This window comes from Toxorhynchites rutilus, chromosome 2 (assembly GCF_029784135.1).
Source record: "Toxorhynchites rutilus septentrionalis strain SRP chromosome 2, ASM2978413v1, whole genome shotgun sequence".
Lineage (NCBI taxonomy): Eukaryota > Metazoa > Arthropoda > Insecta > Diptera > Culicidae > Toxorhynchites > Toxorhynchites rutilus.
In genome coordinates this window covers 242,159,176-242,177,472 of record NC_073745.1, presented here as the reverse complement: position 1 = coordinate 242,177,472, position 18,297 = coordinate 242,159,176, and the positions used below count along the sequence as shown (strand labels likewise).

The 18,297-nt window shown below is 40.8% G+C and overlaps 2 protein-coding genes across 4 annotated transcripts in view; one reads left to right on the top strand and one right to left on the bottom strand.

The window, feature by feature from the left end:
* The first annotated feature begins 1,695 nt into the window (after positions 1-1,695).
* On the top strand, positions 1,696-15,737 carry LOC129770407 (integrin alpha-PS3-like). Its single transcript, XM_055773233.1, has 8 exons — positions 1,696-2,244; positions 2,308-2,925; positions 2,989-3,378; positions 3,437-4,148; positions 4,207-4,396; positions 4,452-4,910; positions 4,992-5,048; positions 15,528-15,737. The coding sequence occupies exons 1-8, from the start codon at positions 1,746-1,748 to the stop codon at positions 15,609-15,611; spliced, it is 3,009 nt and encodes a 1,002-aa protein (XP_055629208.1). The 5' UTR covers positions 1,696-1,745; the 3' UTR covers positions 15,612-15,737.
* LOC129770408 (LIM/homeobox protein Awh-like) overlaps positions 15,655-18,297 on the bottom strand; it is a 16,974-nt gene continuing 14,331 nt past the window's right edge. For 2 of the 3 annotated variants that reach the window (XM_055773234.1, XM_055773235.1), the window contains exons 2-3: positions 16,853-17,034; positions 15,655-16,768 (exon numbers count right to left, since the gene is read on the bottom strand). In XM_055773234.1, the coding sequence (XP_055629209.1) occupies positions 16,120-16,768; positions 16,853-17,034 (831 nt within the window). In that variant the 3' untranslated portion in view covers positions 15,655-16,119. The remainder of the gene's footprint in view (positions 16,769-16,852; positions 17,035-18,297) is intronic. The other variant, XM_055773236.1, reaches the window with a different exon arrangement.

Here is an 18,297-nt window from a genome sequence, read left to right as displayed (position 1 = left end):
AACCACCGTAATTCGAAGCGGAAGCAACACGCACGTCTGCTTAGCACAAACGCTTAATCCGAACCAAATCATAATCTTCTAATTTTTCTGATTAAACACAATTCTAGAAAATTGAAGTTATTCATTAACATTAAAATCCACAATTCTCGGTCATATAATTCAACCTAATTATTACCTACTTCACTCTTTTTTTTTTCTAGTAGAAAACCAACAACTTTGTGCCATTTTCAATGGAAAATAAATTATGTTCACTATATTTAAGATTATAATTTTTATCCGAGCGATTTGAATATAATTAAATGTTATACACTATTATTTAATAGATTTCATCGGTTGTTTATGTGAATTAATATAGTAGGCGATTTTGTAAATTTTGAACCAGGCGTCGGATTTTAGATATGGATGTCAAGATTATGTTTTTTTTCTTTTGGCGTCCATCAATCACTTTTTAAAATATGAATGCGTCGAACAAGACTTTCATTATCGAATTTTCCAAACAATCTGCTGTCAAAACATTCCAGAACCGATCATTGGGAGCTTGATAACAACCACACTGTTCAGTTGGTTCAGTGTGCCACGAGCAGCCCAACCTGCCTAACCTATCGGCCGAACAAGAGTTTGCAGTCTGCGGGGGCGTTAATTATATATTTTTCATTCATTGTAATAGCATATTCTTCTTCTTCTTAAATGCCACTAAGGTCCCTGCACTAAGGAACTAAGGAACCGCACCGTCTCAACGTAGTATTGCTTGCGTCATTTTTATTATTACTTAGTTGAGATTCCTTTGCCAGATAACACGCCTTGAATGCATTCTGAGGGGCAAGCTCTAGAATAAGCGTGACCACAGTGCAAGTCGGAGGAATTTTCTTTGATGAAAAATTCCTCCGATTAGAACGGGAATCAAACCCGGCATGTTAGGTGTGACGCTAACCATTCGGCCACGGGAGCACTAAGTCATAGCATATTAGGGAGTGCCCAAATCATTAATGCAAAAATCTATCAAATGCCTCAGAAAATTAAAAAATATTAAAATTGAACAATTTTAGTATTGCGATCTTTCATTCTTCATTTGCATCTCCAATATGTTCCCGAAAGATGGTATTCTACTTTCAGAACATGTAACCTCTTAGTTTCATAACGAAAACTTATAGCATGAAATGATGTATATTTTATGTACATTTTCAGTTGTGTCTTTATCAGGAAATTTCAGCTTTTTAATAATCACTAAAAAATGTGATGCAATTGACCCTTTAGTTAGTTTTTTTCATTGTTGGATGTATTTTGTAATTGATCACTATTATGTTGTTTTCCAATTAATTCGTTAAATAACTTAACGTTTATAACTAATGAGGTTTCATTTTGTGGGAGAATATACAGGACACGGTGTACTTCGTCATAGTTCACCATCAAAATGCACAGAATGTCTCAAGTAGTGTTGCATTTGAAACCTAGAGAATTCACAACTGGCTCAGGCTTCCTAGTGATTATCTCCGTCTGGCGACAACGCTTACGAACACAAAACTCGATGCAAGATATTGACGAAGTAACGGAAACATACATAATTCATCTAAAAACGCTTACTCAAACTTGCATTCGCGATCGAATGTACGACACTACTCATATCAGCTGATTCGCTACACGTCTCGGATATCTCGCGTAGCAGTCTTTCGTGTTCAGTGACATTCTGAACACGCGACCGTTAGAATCGCTAAATTCTAACTGTTGCAGCCTGAGAGACTAACAGCATGAGTCATTCGACGCTAGTGGTGCTGTCGGTGGCGGTGATTATCGCGCAATCCGCCGCGGGATACAATATATCACCCGCACCAAACGTGATATTCGGTGAACCAAGCGATCGGGGGAAAATTCCCAAAGTTCGCGGCTCGTACTTTGGTTTGGCACTGCATCTCAGCGGTGACAGTGTTTTCGTGGGTGCTCCAAGGGCCCAATCCACCTCGCGGAAGCAGTTCACGATCAACGAACCGGGAGCGATTTACCGATGCAGTTTTGGGTCTGGGTTGTGTGAACAATACTTGGAGCTGGAGGATCGTGGCACTGAGCATGGGGTCATTAAATCGGAACAGTATTTTGGCGCTACCTTGGATGGTGATGAGGGAACCATCGTTGGATGTGCTCCGCGAATGATCGGAGGTAGTGATGACTATCGCGCCATGACGGGTGCCTGCTACACCAGAGTGAATGGAACGACACGCTCCCAGCGGCAGGCGTTCAATTATCACACAAGTAATGCAGGTTGATACCGGGGGTGCTGGGGTTGTTTGAACTGATCGACAATTTCCATTGTAGAGAGTTCCGCGTTTGTTGGTGCCCTGGAGGGGTTTGCCGTGCATTTGGTTCGCACGGCGGCAGGTGAAGTGGTGGAAGTGGTTACCGGCATGCCAGGGTACAATTACACCGGATCAGTGATGATATACGGGGGTGATCTGCGGCTTGGCACTTTTCTGAATACGGATCACCTGCAGGAGCATGGTTATTTCGGGTTCAGCGTCAGTTCCATGGTAGTGGAAAATGAAACATTCTATCTAGTGAGTGCACCTCGATTCAATGGCGAGTTTGGGAGGGTGTTTGTTTTCAAGAAATTACCCAAATCTCCTAAGAAGGCGGAAATGGAAATAATCAACATTCTTTATGGTGACAGCCTCGGCGACTATTTTGGATATTCGCTGTGTACGGAAGATATCAATGGTGACGGATTGATTGATATTGTTGTCGGAGCCCCGTTCTCATCGAGAAACTTCGTTCTGGACAATGGAGCGGTGTATGTGTTCATCAATAAAGGAATCGCTTCAAACGGATCGCTGGCCCTTGAAAGGCAGGAACCGTTGCACGGAAACACCAGCACTGGTGGTCAGTTCGGATACTCAATCTCAGCAATTGGTGACATCAACCAAGACGGATACAACGGTGATCTACATCATCAAACAAAATTCTTTGTAAATGAATCATAATTTTCCCTCCGACTTTCAGACATTGCGGTTGGCGCACCTTTTGAAGGGAGTGGGCGAGTTTATGTCTTCCATGGATCATCAGGAGGAATCTCATCGAGGACAGCCCAAATTTTGAACGGTTCGAAAGACGATCGCGTCTCATGGATGTTCGGAGCGGGCATCTCAAAAGGCTCCGATATTGACAACAACGGTTACAACGATATTTCCGTAGGAGCTCCGCTGGAAGACACGGTTTACGTGTTCAAAACGTATCCAATCGTGCGGCCAAAAGTGAATATGACTACATCGAAGACAGTCATAGTTATTAAAGATGCAATTGATCATACCGAGCCGATCGACGTTGTGCGAGATAATTGCGATGTCGTTATTTGCTACCACTTGGAAAACTATGATCGCAATGCGAGTTATGGTAATGTTAAACAGAAATCTATCCCTAATCAAGTTATGATTTAATTCATATTTCCAAGACTTCAGAATTAATTTAACATTCGATTCCGGCCTTCGACGGGCAAAGTTTGAAAACAGCTCGTCTTATGCGACAACTGTTCAAATATCCCAGGAAGAATCTTGCTTCGTATTGAACCTAACTATTCGAGCTTCCTTCTATCAACTATCGTCCCCGGTCAAACTGGAACTTAATTACGCAATCATCAATCAGAACATCTCCACCCGAACATTTTGCGATCACTGCGTGATCCAAGAGCAAAGCCCGCGGCAAGAGTTCCGTGTGGTGCGAAAACTTCTTTTTCAACCCGACTGTGAAAAAGAAAGCTGTGCTACTGATCTCAATTTGCGAGTTAGGTTCCGGAATTTTGCCTCCCCTTTCATACTGAACAGTAATCGAACCCTGGAAATTCGATATGAAGTCAGCAATCTTGGTGAAGCTGCGTATGGAACCATTTTGGAGATATCCTTCTCCCAAAATGTGAGCTTCTTCAAAACGCCAGTATTTTGTGAGGACGCCGCGGGGGGTTTAAGCTGTATGATCAATTATGGGCAGCCGGTGAGGAAGGGTATGGTGTTGTTGGTGAATCTAACCCTGGATGCCTCCAGTATTAGCGAAGGGATGTTGCAGATTGAAGCCCGACTGCTGAGTGATGGTAATGATACAGTTAGCGATGATAATGAAGTTTCTAGTGAGATTCAAATTGTCAGATTCAGCGCCGTTCAAATGCTAGGGTATGTCACATATGTTTTGTCTTTCTCAAATTTGTTAGCTTTCAGTATATCATTGTAGAAACTATAATCCTTCCTCTGTAAGCGTCGATACGGTGGAAAAAAATATTTTAGTCGGCTTCAAATTGAATCTGGACAACTTTGGTCCAAGTAATATCGAAAGGGCTACAGTGTCGCTCTATATTCCTTTGGAATATGTTGACGCAAACATTTCTTTTCCACTTTTATTCTGGGAGGAGTCCAATTTGAAGGTATTAGAAAGCAATATGAATTCCATTGGCACAACTTTCTCACATTTATTTTCAGATATTCTATGATGATAGCGAACTCAATTGGACGCAATCCGAACCCCTTGAGACCCTTGAATCGGACCGATCAGAAGCATACATCGAAACCTACGATTCGAGGGAACAATTTCTGTTCGACAAAAAAGGGTCTTCCATCAGATGCTATGACCCATCAATCATCTGCACGAATATTTCCTTCTTCTTAGAAAACTTCACAACCGATAAGGGCCACGTCCAAATTGAGTTCGATCTGCAAGTGTTCCCACAGGCTATCGTCCATCTCATGGGCAATGATCTCGAGAAGCTAACACTCGACATCACCTTCGAACTGAACAAACCATCACGCGAGATATCCCGATCTACCGCACGACGCGTTGTTTTCTACCGAACCATACCGGTAGCACCAATCTGGATTTACGTGATCTCAGCCGTTCTGGGACTGGCTCTGCTATCGGCCATTACGTACATTCTGCACAAGGTCAGCTAACTTTCCTTTCGCTGACTCAACGCGCCAGCGTTTGTTATCCGAGTTCTAAAATTAAACATTGTCCACTTTTAGCGCAATTTCTTCAAACGTATGTCACAAGCCGAGATGGAGGCATGGCTGTATCAGGCGGTAAGTAGTGATAAAAACTTCATCCCATTAGCGTCACAGAGTCTGTGCATGCGTCATAGATAAGTCCACGTCTGGCTGTAAAGAGTAACGAGACCTCTGCGTCATGAAAAATTGATAAACTTTTGCAATTGTTATTATTCATCTTTCTTGAATCTGTATTGGAGATTTAAGTAGGACACACATGCAATGCAATGTTTCACGTTGACACTAGCTTTTATGTGAGTTATACTTAATTCTCCAATAGTTGTTCCTCGGGAAAAATTAATAATACCAATTGTAAAAGTAATTAGCAGAGAAACTTTATGTATTTTTTTTTTTTTATTTAAATCGTTTATTTTTACAGGCTCAGTTACATAGGTTTAAAGGAGCCAAACTCCTTACTGTATTGTTACTAGTATATATACATTTTTCCTTAATTCTAATGTTAATAATATAGGAAACCGATTACTCGCGGTCAACTCGAGTTTAGAAGGGTGACATATTTTCTTCAGGAAAAGGAGGGGATATGAGGATATGTTGACAATGATCACACTCACACTCTCAATCACACTCATCACACTCAATTCTTAAACCTATCTTATATCTAATATGTATTTACATTTCATCTTATTCTTAAGAAGGGATCCGATCTCTCACAAAGGAAAAGGAAAAGGAAAAACTAAGGGTATAAGGACAATCACACACGAAGATCGATAGCTTTAAGGAATACATATATTTGGGACATGTAATCAAGGTCTAACCGAGCCAACACGTCTCTCACCGGCACATTGGGCTGCCTTCCTCGGGCCCGAAGGGTGACTACTAAATTCGATCTGGCGACAAGATACAGCTCGCACGACCAAACAACGTGCTCGATGTCGTGGTAACCTTGGCCACAAACACAGAGATTGTTGTCGGCAAGATTAATACGAAAGAGTAGCGCATCTAACGAACAGTGATTGGACATGAGTCGGGAGAAGGTGCGAATAAAGTCCCGGCTCAAGTCCAGACTTTTGAACCATGGTTTGAGGCTAACCTTAGGGATAATCGAGTGGAGCCACCGGCCCAATTCATCTTCGTTCCATTTGCGTTGCCAGTTAACTATGGTATTTTTGCGGACTAAAGAATAAAATTCATTGAAGGCGATTTGACGCTGATAAATATCGCCTTCAATTGCACCTACCTTTGCTAATGAGTCAGCCCTCTCATTACCCAGAATTGAGCAATGTGAAGGGACCCAGACAAAGGTAATGACATAACAGCGTCTGGATAAAGCACTCAAAATTTCTCGTATTCTCTCAAGGAAGTACGGCGAGTGCTTTTCCGGCCTCACTGAACGGATAGCTTCGACAGAGCTAAGACTATCCGTTACAATGTAATAGTGTTCAACAGGTCGTGAGGCGACGCTGTCCAGCGCCCAGTGTATCGCTGCCAATTCAGCAATATACACTGAGCAAGGATTCTGAAGACTGTGGGAGGTGCTAAAAATTTCGTTGAACACTCCAAATCCTATGGACTCATTCATAGAGGACCCATCAGTAAAGTACATATTATCACAATTGATATCCCCATACTTTGCATCGAAGATCGTTGGAACGATCCTCGATCGAAGATAATCTGATGTTCCATGGATATCCTGCTTCATGGACAGATCAAAATGCACAGAGGAATTGATGTAGTCAGGAAAACAAACACGGTTGGGAATATACGAAGAAGGATCAACCTGCATGGAGACGAATTCATGATATGAGCTCATGAATCCAGAATGAAAATTTAGCTCGATCAGCTGCTCAAAATTTCCGATCACCAATGGGTTCATAACCTTACACCGGATGAGGAACCGAAGAGATAATAAATTGAAGCGATCTTTTAGTGGGAGTAGGCCTGCCAAAACCTCGAGACTCATGGTATGCGTTGAGGGCATACATCCCAACGCGATACGGAGACAAAGATACTGAATTCGCTCGAGTTTAATGAGGTGTGTTTTGGCAGCTGATTGAAAACAGAAACTGCCATACTCCATCACTGAGAGAATAGTTGTTCGATACAACATTATAAGATCTTCGGGATGGGCTCCCCACCAGGTGCCGGTAATTGTACGGAGAAAGTTTATTCTTTGTTGACATTTTTTACTCAGATACCTAATATGGGCCCCCCACGTACATTTGGAGTCGAACCAGACCCCAAGATACTTGCATGACATAGCATGAGTGATCGGTTTACCCAAAAGTTGAAGCTTTGGTTTTGCTGGTTTATGCTTCCTAGAAAAAACCACTATCTCTGTTTTCTCCGTGGAGAATTCGATCCCTAGCCCAATGGCCCAGGTTGAAAAATTGTTCAAAGTATCTTGTAAGGATTCTTGCAGGTCGGATTCGTTTGATCCTACGACAGACACCACTCCATCATCTGCAAGTTGTCTTAGGCTGCAATTTTGTGTAAGGCAATTGTCAATGTCGCTTACGTAGAAGTTGTACAAAAGGGGGCTTAAACATGAGCCCTGGGGGAGTCCCATGTAAGAGACCCGACTTACTGCCGAATCTCCGTGAGAAAAGTTCAAATGTTTCTCACAAAGCAAGTTATATAACATATTATTCAATAGAGGCGGCAGACCCCGAGATTGTAATTTGTCTGACAAAACCTCTATTGAAACAGAATCAAAGGCCCCCTTTATGTCCAAGAATACTGAAGCCATTTGTTTTTTTTCGGCGTAAGCCATTTGAATTTCTGAAGAAAGCAACGCAAGACAATCATTCGTCCCCTTGCCCCTGCGGAACCCATATTGTGTATCTGAGAGTAGGCCATTCGTTTCAACCCATCGATCAAGGCGAAACAAGATAATTTTCTCCAAAAATTTCCGTATACAAGACAGCATTGCTATTGGGCGGTACGAATTGAAGTCGGACGCGGGTTTTCCGGGTTTTTGAATAGCTATAACTCGTACTTGTCTCCAATCATCTGGAACAATATTATGCTCCAGAAACCGATTGAATAAGTTCAACAAGCGATGTTTCGCCACATCAGGGAGATTTTTCAGCAAGTTGAACTTAATTCTATCCGATCCCGGAGCAGAATTGTTACATGAAAGGAGAGCAAGAGAGAATTCTACCATCGAAAACTCGGAATCAAGATCGCACCTATCTTGTGGTATATCTCGAATAATTCTTTGCACTGGAGCGGAATCGGGACAAACCTTTCGTGCAAAATTAAAAATCCATCGATGTGAATATTCTTCGCTTTCATTGGATGAAGAGCGATTTCTCATGTTTCGAGCCACTTTCCACAATTTTTTCATTGACGTTTCTCGTGATAAACCTCCCACGAAATTTCGCCAATAAGCACGTTTTTTCCCTTTGATCAAGTTTTTAAATTGATTTTCAAGGTCCAAATACGTTTGAAAATTCTCAATGGTTCCACGTTTCCGAAAAGCTTTAAATGCATTCGATTTATCTCCATAAAGCTTGGAACACTGGCCATCCCACCATGGATTGGGAGGCCTTCGACGAATAGTGGAACCTGGGATGGGTTTCGTTTGAGCGCGAACCGCGCTGTCATATATCAAACGAGAAATGAAGTTATACTCCTCCAATGGAGGCAAACCATCTCTGGAATTGATGGCTAGAGCAATCGCGTCCGCATATTTTTTCCAGTCAATGTGTCTTGTGAGGTCGTATGCCATGTTTATTGATTCAGAAGAATTCAACCCATTGGTGATAGAAATTTTGATTGGCAAGTGGTCACTACCGTTGGGATCCTGGATTACATTCCACTTGCAATCTAACGATAGTGAATTCGAGCAAAGCGAGAGGTCAAGAGCACTTGGTTTAGCAGGAGGTTTAGGTACACGTGTTGTTTCCCCAGTGTTCAAAACGGTCATATTGAAGCTGTTACAAAGGTCATATATCAACGATGAACGATTGTCGTCGTACTGTTCCCCCCAGGCAGTTCCGTGAGAGTTGAAGTCTCCCAAGATTAATCGTGGCTCAGGAAGGAGTGAGCATATGTCAACAAGTTGCTTGCGGCTAACCGCAGCTCTCGGAGGCCAATACAAGCTGACTATACAGAGGTCTTTGCCTCTGATGTTTGCATGACAAGCAACAGCTTCGATCCCTCCAATAGGTGGAAGGTCAATTCTAAAAAATGAGTGACACTTATTGATCCCCAATAGTACCCCTCCGTATCTGTCATCACGGTCCAAGCGTATTATATTAAAATCGTGGAAAGAGAGATCATTTTGAGAAGAGAGCCAGGTTTCGGATAGAGCAAAAACATCACAATTGAGTTTATGAATTAGAAATTTGAATGTATCCAATTTAGGGATAAGACTACGACAATTCCACTGTAAAACAGTGATATCTCCGACCTCTCTATTTAAATTAGACATCAAGAGAGATAATCATTGCAAGGAGGGGCCATGTTTGCATCAATTGCTGCAAAATTGTCTTTAGTACTGGAAGCATTGCGGTGACAATGGTTCTGATGGAGTCGGAAACATTAAAACACGTGAAGATTTGATCCACAAGGTCGGACAACTTTATAAATCCCGATTGGGAAGTTGAACTTGACGGAAAAACAGGGACAGTTGGGGTTTTTGATGTCCCCTCGAGTGCTGGGTCGTTCGAAGGTGAACTATTACCACGGAGGCCAGGAGGGACCTGATTTTGCTTAACCGCTGCACTCGATTTTTTGGGCAAGCTAACAGGGGGTATCACCGGAGGGACTTGTCCTTGAACTTTGGGAGTGGTCACATTTTTGCGCCGGGGATTCCCTTGAGAAATAAACGGCGTGCCCCCGTTAGCTGTATCCGCTTCCATTTCGTCAACTGGCAACGTAGCGAAGACATTGTGTGTATTGATTGGTTGTTGTTCTTGAGCCAGTGGAGAAGCGCCCTTCAAAATTTCTGCGAAAGTGCGTTTAGAGCGTTCCCTCAAAGAGCGCTTCTGTTTCTCCCAGCGAGCCTTGTATGTTTCACAAGCTGAGAGCACGTGTGGGGATCCCCCGCAATATGGACACTTATGCTCAGTCGCACTGCAGGATTTCCCCTCATGTTGTTCTCCGCAAGTGGCACATCGTTCTTTATTGGCACAATAAGCAGCCGTGTGACCAACTGACTTGCACTTTAGACAAGTCATTGGCTTTGGAATAAAAAGTCGCACGGCTAACCTCAATTTATCTACCATCACGTAGTCAGGGAGAGCTGAACCAGCGAAGGTGACTCGAAACGAGTTGGACGGCGTAAATTTCTTTTCTTCTCCTTCATGGGAGACTGTTCCGAGCTGGCGGCAACCCAAGATCTTAACAGTCGTCGAGGGCAGTTTTTTAAAACGGCCGGTACCTTCACTCGTAATGTATTCGCACGTCAAGCCCGTTTCGGTTATCACACCCTCAATTTCGACTATGTGAGAGGGTATGTAGACCCGATACTCAATTGTAAAATGCTGATCGACAACAATCTTGTTTGCGTCTTTTCGATCATTCACGACAACTCGCAATTTGTTTGGTCTAACCTTCGAAATTTCCGAAACGGAGGTATACCTTGCCAGATCTTTCGCGATCTGCATGACTCTCAACGCCTTTCCATTTGGTTTAGGCCTGAAGAAAACAACCCAGGGACCAGTTCCGGGCGCATCTTCTGGATAGACCTTTACACGGGGAGTGGGAATAACAGGAGGGGAAGGCGAGGACGGGGATTGAGAGTGGGAAGGCGAAGGTTGAGAAGGAGCGGGAAGAACAGAGGGAGAAGACGAGGTTGAAGGTAGAGTGGGATCGTTAAGGGCAGATGGGAGATTTGCTAGTTTTTTGGAGGGAGGCTTGGTAGGGTTAGCTGACTCGTCCCCAGAAGAAGTATCTTCCGTATTTGGAACACGTTTGAGTGACTTTTTTTTATCCGTTAGGAGGGAACTAGAGTCAGAGACCTCCATATCCGAAGGTCCCCCACTCTCTGCCATTTTAAATTTTCACTTATATTCTAAGTATTTTTTTAAACATTATTTCACAATAAAATAATTCACAAAAACAAAAAAAAAAAAAAAAAACTTATAATTATTAATATTTTCTCTCAGTATATTTAATGTTATTCACCTATGAACGCACTCCAGTGCAGATGAACGGGAGCGTGCTGAAAGCTCGTTGGTGGTGGGAATGTGCCTACGACACCACTACACACAGTCGTCGGTGAAAGCTTACCCGCACTGTCACTGTTGGCACGATGACTCGGCGAAATCTCCAATGTCGGCGAAGCAGCGACAAAACAAAAACCAATGCTTGGCTTTCCGAGGATGAAAGCCTTTATCCACTTGCAGGCAGGGCACTTCACTCACTATCCAGATAGTGAAATGAACTCTTCAGCGGCAAAAAAACAACAATCACGCGGTAACCGATAACGGAACTTGGACGCGACTTTCCTTCGTCTGGTTACTTCGGGCAATCGGCGAAGAATGAAACTTTATGTAGGACTTTATCAATTTTTAAAGACGCAGAGGTCTTTTTATACATGTTACTGACGTGAAAATATATAACTGTGAATTAATGCGTGCGAAACACATTCTGTATTGGTCTTTAGTTTTGTTAGTTTTTTTTGCTTTAAGCTACCATGAAAATCACATGTAATCACGACGAGTTTGGGTTTGTTGAAAAGTCCCAAGTATTCAGTTGCTAATAACACCATAAAGCGTTCAAATTATTATTTGGACGTAGGAATACGTCTTTCGGGAACATATTGGGGTACAAATTGAAAATCGAAAATCGAGCACATCGTGAAAATTGTCCAATTTCAAACGCTTATTGCTCAGCAATTTAATGATGGATTGATGAAATATTTGCGTCAATCGATTTCGGCACTCCATAACAATTTTTTATATTGAAGAAAATAATATATGTCATGAAATTAACCATCGAACTATTGAAAAATCTCAACCCCTATCCTAACGTAAATACCCACTTCTGATTGGACGAAATTGACGACACATGCGGCGGGTCCCTAACAGTAACATCAAAACCAAGCTGCCTGGGGGAAATCGGCATTGCAAATACATGAAAGTAGGGGAACTTTTGTTCCCACCGAAGAGTGTTCTCTAACAGAGACATCAAAACCAAGGTGCCCGGGGAATACCGGCATTGCAAATATAGGCAAATCGGAGCCATTTTTATATTGCAAGTAAGGTGAGTGATACGCTTAATTCTAGCAAATAAAATTTAAATTTGGAAGTTTAATGTTGGTTGCTTCGTGAATTTTCATATCAAAGACCGATCGTATATTGTGAAAAATTTAGCACAAGTATAAGTGTAAAATTGTATATGGTAGCAGTTGTGTTAAAAATAACTTGATACATGAAACGATTTATTTCAATTTTCATAAATAAAAACCAAGGTGTGTTCCTGCTTCAGAACGGGTCGTTTGGTTAAAGCTGTCTGTTTTCTTGTGTTCATTTTCACTCAAGGAAAGTTTATACGGCGAGAAAAATTGTAAAAGGGAAGAAATATTAGAAAAAATGATTTCCTAACGATCTACATGTAGTATTAGGTATTGTTAGTCAAATTGAAATTCGCATTGGGTTGAATAAACACTCAGAAAGTCAAAATAATAAAAGAAAATTATCTTTTCCATTTCAAATATGTATTCTCTATATTAAAGTAACATGTTTTTACTGATGAGAGAAATTGATAGTTGTGTTCGGTATTGGTAATTATCTTATATAACATTGGTGAGTTTTTTTTTTTCTTTACTTAATCCATACATAACCAGGAGGTATCTCGTCTAAGATCACAGAGGTTTTCATCATATCTCGTTCCACTTTGGTATATTTTATCTGATACGCACCATCCAACGACTGTTTACTATCCTTCTGTCATCATCACTCGGTAAACACTGGTGGAGTGAACAAACAATACCCAACAACCAAACAAAACGGACCTTTTCAGAGCTACCAAATCATTATCAAAGAGTTTAACGATTTAATTCAGATAGCCTAACGGAATCATACGTCACTGTGAATTTTTTTAATGTTTTTTAATGATTTTCTTCAAAGAGAATGTAAGATCATGGTTTGTCCACCTCTGATCATGGTTTGTCCGAAAAAAGATCATGGTTTATCCGGTTTTAAGAAATCACTATTTTGGAATGAAGAAATTTGAATTTTCAAGTAGATGTTGCATTTCTCATTGCTTGAATATACTGTCATCCTATTGATCCATTCATAATTTAGTCTTTTTTTTTGCATTTTAAAGGTGAACAGCACTCAACACAGAGAAACTTTATTTCAGCTACGCACAAACAACATAAACAAACTGCTGCGCGCATAGCTTCTGCCATAATAATCATGTGGACAAACCAACATTAGCGCATCGGACAAACCATGATCAGAATTGAGATGCATTAACTACATGATTTAGATATATTAATCTGATACAAATGGTGTGCAACAATCATGTTTACAATATTAGTAAGCGTTATAATTCAGAAAAGATCTGAATACGTATCACATAATCATCTGGTGGTTGTTTAAAAATTAGCTCAAATAAAGGGCGCATTGACACCAATATAAGTGGACTTCATAAAGCTTTAAAACATGCGAATCCGTTAAAATCTATATATATATATATATATATATATATATATATATATATATATATATATATATATATATATATATATATATATATATATATATATATATATATATATATATATATATATAAATGGATTTCTGTCTGTCTGTCTGTCTGATTCTTATGGACTCGGAAACTACTGAAATGATCAACATTTCGTGATAGTTTGAGACCCCTCGACCCTCTCTAAGGGGGGCTGCCATGAAAATGAAACACAAATTACTACATAACTCGAGAACTCATCAAGAACTAATCAAGCAAATGGAACCAAATTTGGCATATAGAGGTTGTAGGGTGCAATAAATGATTCTATAGTGGTTAAATACTCCTCCCCCGTCTCTAAGGGGGGCTGCCATATAAATTATACACAAATTTCTACATTACTCGGGAATTAATCAAGCAAATGAAACGAAATTTGGCATATAGAGGTTTTAGGGTGCAATAAATGATTCTATGATGGTTAGAATATCCACAAAACAAGAAAGATTTCTAAAGTTGTTCAACACTCCTCCCACCTTTCTGAGGGGAAAAATTGTCCGATTTAGGGCTGTCTTTATTCTATCATATTTTCTGTATAACACATTTATTCCATGTAACGGAGAAACATATTATTTGCAAGTGGTTGAAAAATCTTGAACGAGAATTGTGTCTGAAAATAATCTGATATTATAATGATGAGTTTTGTTAGAAATACTAGGAATTGTATAGTAAAAGGTAAATTCAACGGGGTCGATTAGAAGATTAATCGATGAACAGTTTTGCGATTGGACCCATGAACTTGCTCATAGTAAGAAAACGTGAATGTTTGAAGGAATTGATAACCAAAAACAAATTTTGGACGGGACGAAGTTTGCCGAGTCAGCTAGTATCCTATAAAATTACTGTGATTCATGAAAATTAATTTATATGTTTTGATACATTTGAATACCTAATTTGACACAGGTGCGCTGAACTAGAGCATTCAAAAAAGTGGACAAAACGTGATCATATTTTCGACCGGACAAACCAGAATTATTTACCCTACGGTGAAGGTGGAAGGAAGCTACAAATGGCTGTCACAATGGCGCTCACTTTCATCTCCTTCCCTCACCTCTCACCCGATAATCAAGAATTTTACGAAACAGTATGTAGAAAATGATCGTTTTCGCACACTCCCCATCGAGTAATATCAACCAAACTCTAATGTATTATGCACAAAATATTGAATTTTCATCTGCCGTCGCAATGTATGATGAAAAACGTCGGTAAACTCGAGCTAGTGCTCTGATAGTTAAATTATCATTTTTCAATTTTCCGCAATGTTTTTTTTTTCATGTCATGCAAATCAATAAAATAAAATTGTGTTGATATCAATACAATTATTATTTTTATGTTTAATGGGTCTATAATGTAAGTTTTAGCAACTTTAACATTGTTTAAGAAAATTATATTGCAGTGCTCGGAACACTGCCAAGACTGCCTCTACAACGACTACTTACATGTTGGTAAATTTTGATCATTTCTGTAGTTTAATCGACATTTCCGACTGCGGGCCTACCTGCGGGTACATATTTGAAATCAAATTACCTGAATAGAATTGACGAAACCAGAATTCTACGTAACTGTGACTGTTACAGTGTCGGGACCATTGAGACCATCCACTTTTATCAAAGAAAAACTATGATTTTCTTTTTGTTGAATCTCATTGGACTATTCAAAAGCGGATAAAGAGCGGAATGTCACTATTTCAACGAGCATATGGGATAATGGGATAACGAAGTTTTCAAAACTTCTAGGTGCTAGGCATATACGACCATTCGAAAATAATCTCTCAAAATAAACATAAAGAATGGTTTCTTCTGTAAGATAATAAAGATCAAATAATTATAATTATATGTTTATTTTTATTTTTTCCAGAATCACAATACAGATTTCGCCAGAATGGGAGGCAGCGTGATGACCATCAACGGCGAGAGAGGAATAGGTCCAAAAGAATTGTGATATCTTCCCCAGCAATCTTGCACAAATCTTAAATTTCGAGCCAATCACTCATAATCGTTATTTATTAATATCAACTATATTTACAAACTTTTTTTTAAAAAAAATGATAAATAAAACTTGATTTCATCTAAGCTAAGCACCATATCTATCGCCATCGCGCGTAGAAACCGCCACAAACACATGAAACTCTGCAACGATGAATTACGTTCCAAGCGTTAGGAACTACGAATTTCTCCTTTGGTATTGTGAGTAAGAGCGAACCAAACTTCCGTCGAATCCCTTGAGTTGGTTGCTCTAAGCCATATAAAAGATCCCCTATGTTGTCCTGGAATTATTTTTTTTTTCGTTGGGTTGCGAAAGAACAATCGTATCACACGTTTTGCCCGGAATATTCAGAAGGCTTCACGAGTGCCCACCCAGAGGCCAGCTATCCTCAAGAAAAGCTGACCCGTTGCTGCTGCTGTTGATGGTCGAGACCACCCATCGAATGGTGTCCGTTCACCTCATGTCACACCATAAGGTTGATGAATCCATGGTGGTTGAATATTGAGGCTTTGGCCATGGCACATTCTTCCCCCATTGGGACCGCTCCCGGACTGTCGTTACCACTGCTATTGTTGTTCATGTCCGAACGGAACCCGTTGAGCAGTTCTTGACCGCGGGGTACTGCAAATGATACACACTGATTAGCACTCTGCTGGGGCATGGTTGGGAAATGAATCTCACCGTGCTTTTTCTGGCGTGCCCTCGAATTTTGGAACCACACTTGGGTGACTCGCTTGCTCAACCCGGTCGCCAGCGCTATCCGCTCCAGATCCTGCCCATCGGGATTGCTATCGATCTGGAAGTTGTTCTGCAGGATCTGAATCTGGTCCTCGGTGAAAGTCGTCCGGATTCGTTTGGTTTTGTTCTTTCCGTTGCCATCGACGTCGCAACCATCCTCGCTGGACGTCGTTCCGTCATCAATGAGCTCCATGTAGTGGGTTTTGCACAGCACCCGATCGTCGATGATGACAAACTGTTCCCCCGTCGAGAGCTGTCGCTCGCAGGAATCGCACGCAAAGCACGCCAAATGGAACACAAAGTTACGCGCCCTCCGCACCCAATCGGTGGGCGATATCGGACGCGAACACTTAGCGCAGCTGGTTTGGTATTTTCTGCAAAGGAGAACCATAGTAACTCATGTTAGTCTAGCTGAAAATGATTAGAGCGCGTGATCATTCGAGGGCAATAGCGCTTACCTGACATAGTCCTGCTTGCAGTACACCTCGCCGTCCTTGAAGTAGCATGATACCTCGCGTTCGAGCGGGCGGTAGCACACGCTGCATTGGAGGCACGATGCGTGCCACGCGCAGCCACTCATCTCCAGCATGAATCGATCGGTGATCGCTTCCGAGCATCCTCGGCAGGATTTGAACTCGGTCTGGAACAAAAGGGAGAGGAGAAGAAAATGGTAATGAATGAGAAAGTGTCTTTCAATGGGGGGGAGAGAACGAATCAAATCTGTTCATGTTAGGTAGTATTATCATGACTCATTTTCCCCTATTCTGCACCGTGTGTTCATTCTGGTAGTAACCCTATTTTAAGCTCCTATATTATACCGGAGTCGATAAACCGTAGTCACGTCATTCGCCTTCGGGAATATTGTGTCTGGATCTTGCGTCATGCGCCATGCAGAGTTAGTTCGATGCTCTTTGTTCTGCGCCACGAAGTGACGTTAGATAACAAAAAGTGCTTGCTTTATTCTGGAAGCATACACACAGTATTTCAGAATAGGCCTTACAAATGTAGTATATAATAGCTTTATTGTGTATGTGTTGTGGAAGATATCTATGAAGCGTTTGACAAAACTTAACACACTATTTGCCTTATTTATTACAGAGTTGTAGTGTTCTATGAATGTGAGTTTACAGTCCAGGATGACGCTTAGATCTCTAGCTAGTACACATTTTTCTACATTTTGATTTCCAAGACATATTACAATATTTGGAACATGATGTTATAGAGTTGCATTCAGTTTTAGTAGATTTTTGTTACACCAAGTATGGAATGCGTGTATTTGGAATACTTCGATGTCGTTTTCATTTCCAATTTCCGCGAAAAGCTTTATGACATCGGAATACACAAGTACATTGATTCGCTTGAGAACGAAGGAGATGTCATTATCGTACAGAATGAAAAGAAGACTATCAAGATTAGAGCCTTGTGGGAGCCCGGAAGTGACTTTTACTGAGTTTGAGAGAGAATTTTTAAAATGAACAATTTGTTACATAAGAATTGAGCCGGTTTGAGAGTCTTCGTTCCATTCCAATTTTTTGCAATTTGGAAGCAATGTAATAAATTAATTTTGCAATCTGAAGAGTAGTAACGAAATGTCGATGCGGTAAAATGCTTTACTGAAGTCAGTGTTCCAGAGTTCCTACGTGTTTGCGATTTTCAATTGCATTCAAAATAAAAGTCACAAATGCAAACAGATTTGTTGCAGCCATGTTGCATACGCCTTATTCTATTCTCCACTTGTTGGAAGCCTTTTTGTTCACTATTGCTTCGAATAGTTTAGGAATGCAAGAGATAATGGCAATTCCACGATGATTACAAATGTCAGATTTAGCGCCTGATTCAAAGATTGTTACCAAAAAGAATTGTTTCTATTTTTTTTGGGAATATTCCAAATTTTAGTAACATA

Coding starts and splice junctions, on each gene's coding strand:
- LOC129770407 (XM_055773233.1), top strand. CDS start 1,746: ATGAGTCATTCGACGCTAGTGGTGCTGTCGGTGGCGGTGATTATCGCG. Junction 2,926..2,988: donor CAACCAAGACGGATACAACG/GTGATCTACATC, acceptor TCCGACTTTCAG/ACATTGCGGTTGGCGCACCT. Junction 5,049..15,527: donor AGGCATGGCTGTATCAGGCG/GTAAGTAGTGAT, acceptor TATTTTTTCCAG/AATCACAATACAGATTTCGC.